Here is a 12,752-nt window from a genome sequence, read left to right as displayed (position 1 = left end):
TATGTCTGAGAGGCTGGAAATCAAATACCAGCCCCCTGCCTGCAAACTGTGGTTTCTACAGGCCTTCAGGCCTGCTGACAGAGATCACACATCCAAATATTTCAGGGACATCCAGCATCCATCATTCTGTTAATGTGAGCTCCACTCCCAAGAGTCTGCGTTCACTCAGCCGCACTACCAGATATTTACAATAAAACCTCTGAAGGACGTATCCTCGGTGGTTTCTAGATAATAGCATTTATCTGGAGCTGAGATGTTCGGGTGGTTTTTTTAAAAAAAATGTATTTATTTATTTTTTTTTATTTTAACTTTCATAGTTTAAATGAGTTGCTTCCTGCACATGGCAGCTTTTAGCTCCTGCTGGCTCGTTGTACATCCTTATTGGCCGCTGATAAATCAGAGCAGGAATAATAATTAAACAGTTTATTTTGACTCAGTTTACTGTCGAGTTCTGTGACTGATGTTGTTTATTAGAAATTGGTGAGCTGCGCTGTCTCTTTATTATAATGATCCTGTAGTTTATTTAGAAACCGCTGCACAGATTAATAACAGATAACAGCCAGTAGTTTGCGGACAGCAGTGGAGAATGATGTAATGCAGGGAGGGAGGGAAGATGATGTTTAGGTTCTCTAAAATTTGTACTGCCTGACCATCATTGTCTCATTTCATGAAAATGATGGTTTAAAATGAAAAAGTCAAAACTTGTAGGTTATGTTGCTGTGTGTAAAAACCCATCTTTTACTGCACAGCTGAGAGCTGTGCTGGTTCTGCAGTAATTTGTGGAAAACGATGAGGTGCATGTGTGATGTGTGAATTTCACTTGTCTCTCCATGTGTGGGCACGCTGTTTAGTGTGGAGTGATTAGTGTTTCTGTGTTTGTGATGGTCGTTTTTCTGTGTCTTCAGCTTCATGTACTGGACTGACTGGGGCGAGATCCCAAAGATTGAGCGGGCGGGCATGGACGGGACGAATCGCTCCATGATCATCGATAAGGAGATCTACTGGCCCAACGGGTTGACGCTGGACTACAGCCAGCAGAAACTGTACTGGGCCGACGCCAAGCACAGCTTCATCCACCGCTCCAACCTGGACGGCTCCTTCAGGTACATGCAGCGCCACCTTTAGGTTTTCTGAAGCTGGGTGATGAGTTTTTTCAAAACCGTAACATGCTGTGTGTTTTCAGGGAGGTGGTGGTTAAAGGTGAGCTGCCTCACCCGTTTGCCCTCACTCTGTTTGAGGACACGCTCTTCTGGACTGACTGGACCACCCACTCCATCCACTCATGCAGGAAGCAGACGGGAGGTGGCCAGCGTGTCGTCCACTCCAACATCTTCTCTCCCATGGACATCCACGTCTTCAGCACCAAGAGACAACCCACCGGTGAGTCCAGACAGTTTCATCCCCTCCGACATGTTCACTCGGGTAAGAATCTGAGCTTTGAAAAGGACAAACCAGGCCTCTCTGCAGATGTGTTTAACAGCTGCATGTTTCCTCAGTCTTCACTTGTCCTCATCTGTGATCAGACAGTCCTCTTTCAGGCTGTGGAGAACACAGAGCCCTTCAGGTGTTGAACAGAGGCACATCCTTCCATCCAGATGTGAGAATATCCAACATGTGGAGTCTGTGAAGCTCCAGCTGCAGCAAACCTCATTGGATTGATGCACAAATGTTTTTGTTGGCTCTCTGATAAAGAATCTGAAACACAATCAGATTCCTCGTCTTGTGTATTTTTATACTTGGGGTTAAATTATTCACAGGAAAAAAAAAAAAAAAGCTCTAGAAAATCCTTTAAAAACCCCAACGAGGTGTTGTGGTTTGTGCAAACAATAGCTTGGCCGTGTTAATTCAAAGCAAACAACAGCAAAGTTTCCTCACTGAGAACATGTGGCACTAATTAAAAAGCCAAGCACTGACAGATTTGGTATCACTGTGCTGTGAAAATGCTGTTTAGTCTTCTGTGTTTTGTTCCTAAAAAGTCCTTGATTTGTTGTTGAAAAGTGCACAGGAACCTTGTTAGAGTCATTAAAACCATTTTCAGTGAAGATGATCTTATTAAAACATAAAAAGATCATTTAAAACAGGCGAGGTCTCTATATGTCCATTTTTTATTTTTTTTTAAATTGGACTTTTACGTATTCAAAATGAAAAACACATTTTTACTTTTAAATGATTTAAATGCCAAACAATTGCTTGTGTTATGTGAAATAACTCGGACACATTGCTGTAGCGACATGCAGACCACCCAAACACACAGTTCTCTGCCTGATGTTTATCCTTTAGTGTCTGAAGTAAGAGCTGTCATCTGGAACACATGAATGATTTCCTGAGGGTCGTGCTGAGGGTAAAGTGCAGTTTTGAGGCTGTAACTTGAAGGTAACTGGATTTTTTTTTTCTTGTTTTTTTTCCTTTCGTGGCAGCAGTGAACACTCCTTGCTCCCTGAACAATGGAGGATGCTCCCACCTCTGCCTCCTCTCACCTGTCAGGCCTTTCTATCGCTGTGCCTGCCCCACCGGGGTCCAACTGCTGGAGGACGGCAAGACCTGCAGAGACGGTAAGAACGCTCTCCGCCTTCATTGTCTGTCGGTTCCTGACACAGTCTGTCAATTTTTAGTTGTTATTTTTCAGGGTTTTGTTTTTTTTTTTTTGTTGTTTGTTTCTTTGTTTGTCTTTTACCTGAAGCATTTTAGTCTGGGTTTAATAGTAAAGTCAAAAGTTGGACTTTGACTAATAATAAAACAAAAACTACAGACAAACATAAGGACAAAGACATTGTGGTAGAGCTCAGCTACCTTAGATTGCAAAGGTGTTCCTAATGAGGTGGTTGGTGTATATTTAGGTCTATATAATCCAGAGAGTCAGAAACACTCGAATGGAAACAGAAAAAGAGTCCAAATATTTCCTGAAGTGCGTCAGTGAGCAACGTCGACGCTTGCAGATTATCTTTTATTTTCACCCAGAAAAAAGGGAAAAGGCACAAAACGCGCGCTTGTATAACTGTTTACAAGGATCCAGGCCGAGCAGGCAGATTGGATTCATTAGTGTGTTTGAGCTTTTTGTTCCTGCTTGAAGAGAAGCCGGCAGATTTTCTGGTGCCAAACCTCATTAGCTTTTCCTCTAATTTAAAAACTCCTGATAACGTGCTCGCTCCCACTCTCCACCTCCTCCTCCTCCTCGTTCTCTTCTTCATCGTAGTCATGTACAAGCAGAAGGTGGTGCTGGGCTGACCTGTTGTTGCTATGGTAATCCGCCTCCATGAGCGGGGCCGGCCGTTTGAACGGCAGCCCGACGTTTCCCCTCCCTCTGCCTCCTTTTATTTACATTTTCGGGTTCAGTAACCCTCGTCTGTAGAGCAATGGGAGTTTTGAAGGCGGGGAGGCCTTTGTGAGAGACGGGATCACATGATCCCCCTGCAGACAATGCCCCCTTTTACTGATGGGGTTTAACCATTTCAGCCAAGGGGGGTGAGCTGAAGGGTCGATGTTTGTTACTTCTCTGAATGTTAAAGAAATGAAGTCAGGTGTTATATCAGGACTGCGAGTAAAAGTCCTTCACACAGAGCCCCAGGGTTCATTTCTGCTGTGCATGTTTTTAATTAGCTGTGTGCTAACAGAAAGAAAATCTTCACCAGGTGGATTCAGACCTGCAGTCATTCCCCTTCAGGGTTTACACTGCTCTTTATATGTAAGATATCAAAACCTTCAAATATCTTTTACATTTCTTTTAACTTTAAAGAAGGCAGACATAATGGTCTCAAACAAGGCTAAAGACTTTCACTGGACAGTTTTTACATTTCAGTTTTACTCAAGACCAAAATGATCACACTTAGTTTTAGTTCTCTGCAGTATTCAAGGTCTAAACTTGGTCCAGAGTGGATGAATTTTGCATGGGTCATATTTTCAGCTGTGGGCGGATTACCAAACAGATTCATACTTGTTGAAAGCTGAGATGGAAAAATGGTTCAGGCTGCCACTGTAATGTGTTATTATTACGACACCATAGATGGTCTATAAAATTATCAGTAAGTATGTTGATAATTGCTGATCTCAATTTTTATGAACACTGTACTAGCCTAGGTGAAACTCTAATGCTGTGATATCTTAATTACTTTGAATCGGCATCTTTTTAAAGGTGATGCAGTAATGTAATTGTAAAAAAACTTTGAGTGATGATGTTCTGACCCTGTTTCTACCTATGTGTTCCTCCTCAGGTGCGACGGAGATGCTGCTGCTGGCCCGGCGAACCGACCTGAGGCGAATCTCTCTTGACATGCCAGACTTCACTGACATCATCCTGCAGGTGGACAACATCCGTCACGCCATTGCCATCGATTATGACCCGGTGGAGGGATACGTCTACTGGACCGATGACGATGTGAAGGCCATCCGCCGCTCCCTTCTGGATGGCAGCGACGCTCAGTTCGTGGTCACATCTCAGGTGGACCACCCTGACGGCATCGCCGTCGACTGGATCGCCCGGAACCTCTACTGGACCGACACTGGGACTGACCGCATCGAGGTGACCCGGCTCAATGGTACCATGCGCAAGATCCTGATCTCCGAGGACCTGGATGAGCCCAGAGCCATCGTTCTAGACCCCGTGGCTGGGTGAGTCTAACATCTGGAAGAAAATAAAGGAGAGAGTTTTGTGATCTGAATAAAGGCACAAAATATTTATAAACATATGTCAGGATTTTAAAAATTCTCAGATGAGGCTTCAATCAAAGATTTCAAAGATCTGAATCTCATATTTGGAGTTATTGCAAACAAAACTTCAGAGTTTAATTCTGTGAAATCATTTTAAAACGTTCTTTGTAGAAGTTCAGGTGTTTTTGACTCCTTTAAACCAACAAGGTCAGGTTAAAGTTTTTTTTCCCCTCCTGTTTTTCAGGTACATGTACTGGACCGACTGGGGTGATGTGCCGAAGATCGAGCGGGCCGACCTCGATGGGATGGAGAGAGTGGTGATGGTGAACACGTCTTTGGGTTGGCCCAACGGCCTCGCACTCGACTACGAAGAACGCAAAATCTACTGGGGAGACGCCAAGACGGACAAGATCGAGGTTTGTGTTTGAGCTCCAGATTTTACTCTGATGTCCAGAATAGATTTCTTTAGTCTTGGTGTCCTGATGGTTCTCTGATCTGCTATTCTTAAAAGTCAGCCTTTATGATTTCAATCTTTTGTCAATTTTAAACAGGGTGGTGGGAACCATTTTCACAAAAGTTCTCTTTTAGTTTTTGTCAGCACAGAGCTTCAAGTCTTCTTATAGGGTCACTCGAAACGCCACCAGCTGTCCTGTATGTAAAATAATCTGTGTGTTGGAGGCAAGCATGTCAGGCAAATATGTGAAAGACAAGGATATTGACTATGGACTGTTAGATCAATCCAGCCTTGTAGTTAGCAGTGTGTTGTTCTTCTGTTCTGTTGGTTAATCTTAGCTGGTAAACAGCTGTTAGGTACATTACTGCTTTCTGTTGGTGGTAATGGTGCTTTACATGCAGGCACAGGTAAAACATGAGGAACATGGACTTCAGGTTAAACAGTTGCATAAATATTTCAGTTATTGTGAAATTATGATTCCTGTTTGTGATGTTGTAGACCTGAACATAAAATGACAGTGAAGTCGTTCTTCTCCTGACTCAACACTCATTTTGGGCTGTTTTTTGTTTTGTTTTGTTTTTTGTTTTTTTGAAGCATCATTATAAATTTATAGAAATTAAGAATTTCAATAATTTCAACCTGTCAAAAAAATCTAACCTCAGATTCTGCCATTAAGCCTAATTTTTGGTAATAGCCCAATATTCAAGCCACCACAGCTGAACTGAACATGAAATCACCCTAAACTTGTGACGGTGTGCGACTCGTTCAAGGAACAGTACAAGCAAATATATAACGTTCAGAATAACGTTCACTGATTGCCCTTTTAAATAATCTGGTGCTGGCGTTATTTTCTACTAAAAACATTCAGAGCATAAAAAAAGCACTAGAGTGAACAATGAACATTAAAATGGTTTACAGTTTTATTTTCAAATGGCTGCCTGAAGGTTTGCTGATGTTTTATTGTTTTTTCTTTTTTCCTTTTGTTTTTTTTCCTGTGAGAGGAAACGTTGCAACTGGACGGTCTCTTCAGCTCTCTGTTCGTCGCAGAGCTGTGAAACTTTGTGCTCATGGCAGCTGTGCTCGGTCGACCGTCCAGCTGAGTCTGAAAGTAAAAGTCTGATCTCTTTCTCTCTGCGGTTTGCATCCTCACGCCATGCTGTCATGTTTGTAGCTGATTTTATGTCTCTGGTTTTCATCTGACCCCACCTGAACCCCTTCTTAAACCCCCTCAGAGATTGTGTTGATGGCAGTGCCCCGGCAGAGGGGCCTCTGCCCCCCCGGGTTTCTCCGAGGACCCAGTTTTTGCGGTGAGATCCCACATCTGGTTCCGATTGCGGCCTGCACTCCAGCTGCGGTCGGCTCTGTTTAGAATAGACCCAGAATCTGAAACCGTCGCCGCGCTGCGGTCTCAACTCCCAAACCAGCGGAGACCTTTTGGCTGAGGCCATCGGGCTGAGGATGGAAACTTCGTCTTATATTTATACACCACGTTCCTCCAAGGCCCAGTGTGTGGAGATGTTTTTGAAAGATGGCAGCCGGCCACGCAGGGGCTGTTCTGGGAGCAGCGAATCGCGTTGCTCCACGCTGCGCTGATAGGTGGAAGGACGCTATACAGATTACAGGCCTCACTGTTTTTTCTTTTCTGCAAATTCCTCACATATTTGTCTCTGTTGACACTTTGAGCCTCCCTGCATGTTTCAGAAATGATCTTATCGAGGTGAACTCCTCTTCATGTGTTCGCCTGTTTCACCAACAGTGCTGCAGTTAAAAAAAGAATTGCCTTTAAAAATGAGTCTTGGGTTCAATGTTTTGTTTTTCTTCCTCTCACTTTACTCTTTGTGCTTTGGTCTGCTGGCTCATGAAAATGTAAAGCTTTTATTTTTCATGATTTAATTACACAAAGAACTGTTAACAGTGTATATAAGAGAATACAGGAAAAAACTGCATTAACCTGCACTTGCAGCTCAGAAGTTTAATCATATTAAAAAAACAATAACTGGGTTAGGTTAAATTTTCTCTGATAAAATATTTAGCTGAAGGATAAACACTTGAAACAGCTAAGTTATGAGTATGTAGGTTAAATTGGTGATTTAAAAGAGAAACGATTAGAAACAGTCGAACATAAATATTTAACTAATAGTAGCAAATAGTTGGCTTTTGAATGTTAAACGTGCTGGATAAAAAGTTTCATTTATCTAATTTAACAAATGACTAGCTTAAAGTAAGCTAGTCAGGAGCTGAAGACAAGTGGCTTAGTGTATATCTTTTTATTTTCAAATAGCTGTACAGCACTTTGTTTGAAAGCACTTTATAAATGAAGTTATTATTATTGTTATTATTAAAAAGTTAAAAATATTGATGTATACATGAACAGATGAATCATTAAAGTCACAGATGGTTGAAATGTTAAGCTAAAAGTAATAAAGTCGTTTAGGTTGTTGGCTAAGTGTAATTAATGGCTAAAATGAGCGGTGTTGAGGGTCCACATGGTTTCTGCAGTGACTCAGTCCTTATGCATCATGTTTGATGGTGCTGATGGAGGTGTGTTGGAGCTCCTCTGATGGTGCGTCAGTGTGTGGAGGCTGTAACGTGAATTCAGTCTTTGTTTTAATCGATTGCAGCTTCATGTGTGAGTTTTTCTGTGCTTGTGTCCCGTGGAGTGGGTCTTTTCAGCGCTCTGTCCTGCTGTTTGTCGAAGTGAGATGTCAAATTTTGTGTGAGAGCAGAAGAAGAGGAGGAAATGTGGCGCCCATATGCTGCTGTTGTTTGTTTGCTCCGGCTGTTGCTTCTAATTAGTGGCTCTGCGATGTGCTGCCAGGACGCCTGAGCCCTTATGAGCGTGCTCGGTATCCACAGTGAGTCTGCCCAGCCCCCCATCTGTGCAGCACTGGCTAGAGGAAATGTTTTGTGATGGGACCTGGTCTGTTCTCTGCTCATCCCTTTGTTTTACAGGAACTTGGCGACTGCATGGACTTTCAGTTTATAGTTTGATGCTGGTTTAAACATGCTGGAAATGCGGCAACCTGCATTGGAAGCAGGTTTATAAACTCTTCCTGCTGGTGTCAGCACTTTTAATACAGCAAACATCAAACTCTTATTCAAACCATAACATTTAATTTTTTAAATTTTATCCCCATTTTTTTTCTTCCTCCTTTTCATCTTCTCCTTATTTTGTTTATATCTTCATTTTATTCTTTACTCTTTCTTATCTTCTGATTTGGAGGTTGGCTTCCTCTTTTTATTCTCACTTCTTCCTCTTTGTCTTTACGTTCTTATTCCATTTTTCCACTTATTGGCTTTGTTTTCATACTCTTCCTTTATATTTCCTCTTTATTTTGCTCTTCCTCTTCCCCTGATGTCTTCCTTCTTCTTCATTCTTTCAGACTATAATTTCTTACCTTGTGTTTTCAGGTGATGAACATGGATGGGACGGGGCGACGGGTGCTGGTGGAGGACAAGCTTCCTCACATCTTTGGCTTCACCCTGCTTGGAGACTACATCTATTGGACAGACTGGCAGCGGCGCAGCATCGAGCGCGTGCACAAACGCACCGCAGTGAGAGAATTCATCATCGACCAGCTACCTGACCTCATGGGCCTCAAGGCCACGAATGTACATGAAGCTTTTGGTGAGTCCAGCTGATGATGGTCTGGTCTGCAGCAAATAAACCTCCCCATTTTCTCCCCAGATGCTAACTTTCTGCTTCACATGCTCAGGTACGAACCCGTGTGCGGATGATAATGGCGGCTGCAGTCACCTCTGTCTGTACAAGCCTCAGGGCGTGCAATGTGGCTGTCCCATCGGCCTGGAGCTTATTGCCGACATGAAGACCTGCATCGTCCCCGAGGCCTTCCTGCTCTTCTCTCGTCACACAGACATCCGCCGGATCTCCCTGGAGACCAACAGCAACAATGTTGCCATCCCGCTCACTGGTGTCAAGGAGGCTTCAGCACTCGACTTTGACGTCACCGACAATCGCATCTACTGGACCGACATCACTCTGAAGGTGGGACTCATTTTCACATACTTGTTTTTAGTCGTTCTCATTTTTTTTTTTTTTTTGTTTTTTCCTTTCTTCCTCACGTCGTCTGAATCTTTTCTTCTGTTAGTTTTTTTTTCTTCTTTCTCTCTAACACTTCCTGGTGTGAGCAGAACCTTGGTTGTGAATTAGGGGTGGGTTTCAAAAATAAATTTTAGCGTGAATAAAGCAATATCGATTCATTAAATCCTGAATCATTTTCTAAATATAAATGTATTTTGCCAGAAACACCAGAATCTGAGGTTAAAGCTCACAAAACGATTTCAACAACCACCAAACAGCTAAAACGGCAAATGAGAGCAGGTAAACGAATTCCACACAAAGATGTAAACAAAAAGCTCGGACCCTGCGCATCAGAATGTGTGAGATGTCGGCTTTCTCACCTGACGGCATGTACATGGACACGCCATCGGTGCCAAAAAAAAGACAGCTCACTGATTCTGAAGCTGCAGGTTTTGTCATTCTCCAACCAAAATTCACTGAACCAGCAGCAAAAGAAGATCAAAACTACACTTCACATTTGATGAACATTGTCATAAATTCCCTCTTACTTTTGCTGTTTTGCTTCCATCATGATAAAAATCACACTTCCTGGGCAGTTCTCTCTAATTGTACTTCAAGAAGTGTTTCCCATCTCAAACCACTGTTTTCTGTATTATTTGCTTGCTTATTACGCACTAGTCTACCGTTGTTTACAGTGCTGTCGGTCACTTCTTTGTTTTGTTTTGTTTTCCAAAAATGACATCCAACAAAAAAGCCTCATTTCTGCTTTTTAATACCATAGAAATTAAAACTAAAGTTCTGCCAAACTGCAAAACGCTTGATAAAATCTCTTAATAAAACCTCTGTAACTTTACCTGATGCTACTGAAGCAGAGCAATGTCCATATGTTGATTCTTGCTTTTCTTCAGTTTTTGATCTACAGCAGAATATTTTTAAGGTTATCTGCTATAAAAAGCCAGGCCAGGAAAATCTCCTTCATGATTTTCTGTGTTTTATCCTCATTTTCTTTGACACAAAGGCATCTGCTGTGATGCTCACACCTCTGATGAAGTCTCACAAGTGTCAGTACTGATAAATTATGATATTTCTGACTGTCTGAGTCAAAATCTAATCAAATCAATTCTAGAAATCAGTGAGGATACCCAGGCCTATTGTGAACTGCTGTTTATCCGGTCTTTACTTTGACCTTTGACCTGTGCAGACCATCAGCCGGGCCTTCATGAATGGCAGCGCTCTGGAGCACGTGGTGGAGTTTGGTCTGGATTATCCGGAGGGGATGGCGGTGGACTGGCTGGGGAAGAACCTGTACTGGGCTGACACTGGTACGAACCGCATTGAGGTAGCCAAACTGGACGGGCAGCACCGGCAGGTTCTGGTCTGGAAGGATCTGGACAGTCCCCGAGCTCTGGCTCTGGATCCGGCCGAAGGGTGAGAACCGCATGAAGCGGTCTGCAGGTCATGATGGTGGGTGTGGTTTGTGCTGACCTGTCTCCTCTCTGCAGGTACATGTACTGGACAGAGTGGGGGGGGAAGCCGAAGATCGACCGAGCGGCCATGGATGGGACAGGACGGATCACGCTGGTGGCCGATGTGGGGCGAGCCAATGGACTCACCATCGACTACGCAGAGCGCCGCCTGTACTGGACTGACCTGGACACAACGCTGATCGAGTCCTCCAACATGCTGGGTAATCTCTCAACCTCATAACTGCCAACCTAACCATTCAGCTCATGTTAGAGCAGCAGAGCGCACTTCGTGTTGTGTGACATAAACGATAGAAAGCATCAAAGTTTTTACTACTTTGTTCGTCCCCTTTAGGTCTCGACCGTGAGGTGATTGCCGACGACCTCCCTCACCCGTTCGGTCTCACCCAGTATCAAGACTACATCTATTGGACGGACTGGAGCCAGCGCAGCATTGAGCGTGCCAACAAGACCAGCGGGCAGAACCGCACTGTCATCCAAGGTCACCTGGATTACGTCATGGACATCCTGGTGTTTCACTCGTCCAGACAGGGCGGCTGGAACGCCTGTGCCTCCACCAACGGTCACTGCTCCCACCTCTGCCTTGCTGTCCCTGTCAGCAGCTTCGTCTGCGGCTGCCCCGCCCACTTCTCCCTCAACTATGACAACAAGACCTGCAGCGGTGAGAAGACGCTTACACCCCCGCATGTATACAAACATCATACAGAGTTATTTTAACACCTAGATTGAGAGAGAAGTAAAATAACTGAAACGGCAAGCGTCATCTTTGACTTCTGTATGGTGGCCTTTATGGGACATCTCAGACTCAGCTGAAGTTTGAGCTTGATAGCTTGAGTTATCTTTGTTTACTTTTTCTGCCCCACAGAAGAAGAATTTTGTCTGACGTGTTTCTGTCTTTCAGCTCCCACATCCTTCCTGCTCTTCAGCCAGAAGACGGCGATCAACCGCATGGTGATTGATGAGCAGCAGAGCCCTGACATCATCCTGCCCATCCACAACCTGAGGAACGTCCGCGCCATCGACTACGACCCACTGGACAAGCAGCTGTACTGGATCGATTCCAAGCAAAATGTCATCCGCCATGCTCAGGAGGATGGGAACCAGGTACTGCATCCATTAGAAAAACTGGAACCACTGCCGGTCCCTGGGGAGAAAATCCAGATTCTGGTGGTTTTAGTTAACAGTCAGATCAAAACTGCCAGAGGAACTGAAAGTGTTTTTGGACAGGTGGAGAGTCGGTTTCTATAAGAAACTTAAATTTGTCTCCTACATTCACATGAAATATATTCAAATAAGAGTGTTGCTAATGTTGAGTAACCACTACCATAAATTCGCTACAAATACGCCAATCACCGCACACACACATGAATCCGGTCTTTAAGTGACGGGGTATGAACCCTGCTTCCGGGTCCAAACTGCTGTTTATTAAGGCTGTTTTGTTTTTAACATGTTTTTATATTTTGTATGTTGTTCTATTTAATCTAAACAAGCCCCTAAAAAGAAAAAAAAAAAAGTCAGTGATCACTGTGTACCACTACTCATTTTAAAGCACAGTTTTTAAAACCTTATGATATAGCTACAGCCCAGCCCATGCAGCAGTATATTATTGACTAACCTCATATTGTGGATGGATTATCTCAGTTGTTCTCCTGACTGAAGTTTGGTCCGTTTACAGCATCCTGCCATGCGATTGCATTTGTCTCTAACCATCGGGAACTCTCACGTTAACTTTTATCGAGTGGAAAAAAGTTAGCGTTCATCCTCCAGCTTCACTGTGTTTATGTTATGCTAACATAGCTGTGTCACTAGCCACCATGTAGCACATCATTATATACCAGCTAGCTCAACTTCAGTAACGTCACTGCTGTTTAGTTTTCTGGCTTCAATTATGTTGGAAGTGATAGCAGAGCTGTACATTTTGATTTTTTCACAAAACTCTGTCAGAACATGCTATATCATGTTTAGGTGGAAACTAGCGTAGTTAAATTTAATAAATTCTGTTTTCATGGATGCCTGGATTTTACACTGAATTGTTACCCCTGGTAGAGCAGCACACTGATCCTTTTATCAAAGAAGAAAGAATTTAATCAGTTTGTAACTCTCAGTGATGCTGCAGTGTTCGTTTGAC

The 12,752-nt window shown here is 43.4% G+C and overlaps 1 protein-coding gene and 1 pseudogene across 4 annotated transcripts in view; one reads left to right on the top strand and one right to left on the bottom strand.

Moving 5' to 3' along the window:
• The window catches only part of LOC146369571 (NACHT, LRR and PYD domains-containing protein 12-like), a 335,320-nt pseudogene that overhangs the window by 45,766 nt on the left and 276,802 nt on the right, over positions 1–12,752 (bottom strand).
• Positions 1–12,752, top strand: part of lrp6 (low density lipoprotein receptor-related protein 6) — a 46,368-nt gene that overhangs the window by 21,751 nt on the left and 11,865 nt on the right. For 2 of the 4 annotated variants that reach the window (XM_084909163.1, XM_084909161.1), the window contains exons 3-13: positions 906–1,103; positions 1,184–1,380; positions 2,421–2,552; positions 4,209–4,605; positions 4,889–5,060; positions 8,510–8,726; positions 8,815–9,104; positions 10,342–10,568; positions 10,643–10,827; positions 10,959–11,285; positions 11,526–11,728. In XM_084909163.1, coding sequence (XP_084765289.1) covers positions 906–1,103; positions 1,184–1,380; positions 2,421–2,552; positions 4,209–4,605; positions 4,889–5,060; positions 8,510–8,726; positions 8,815–9,104; positions 10,342–10,568; positions 10,643–10,827; positions 10,959–11,285; positions 11,526–11,728 — 2,545 coding nt within the window. Of the gene's footprint in view, positions 1–905; positions 1,104–1,183; positions 1,381–2,417; positions 2,553–4,208; positions 4,606–4,888; positions 5,061–8,509; positions 8,727–8,814; positions 9,105–10,341; positions 10,569–10,642; positions 10,828–10,958; positions 11,286–11,525; positions 11,729–12,752 lie in introns of all 4 variants that reach the window. The other 2 variants (XM_084909162.1, XM_084909160.1) reach the window with 1 other exon arrangement.

This window comes from Perissodus microlepis, chromosome 17, assembly GCF_051167445.1.
Source record: "Perissodus microlepis isolate ML-2025 ecotype Zambia chromosome 17, ASM5116744v1, whole genome shotgun sequence".
Lineage (NCBI taxonomy): Eukaryota > Metazoa > Chordata > Actinopteri > Cichliformes > Cichlidae > Perissodus > Perissodus microlepis.
Note: the sequence above shows the minus strand (reverse complement) of the source record. Positions and strands in the feature narration are given on the sequence as shown.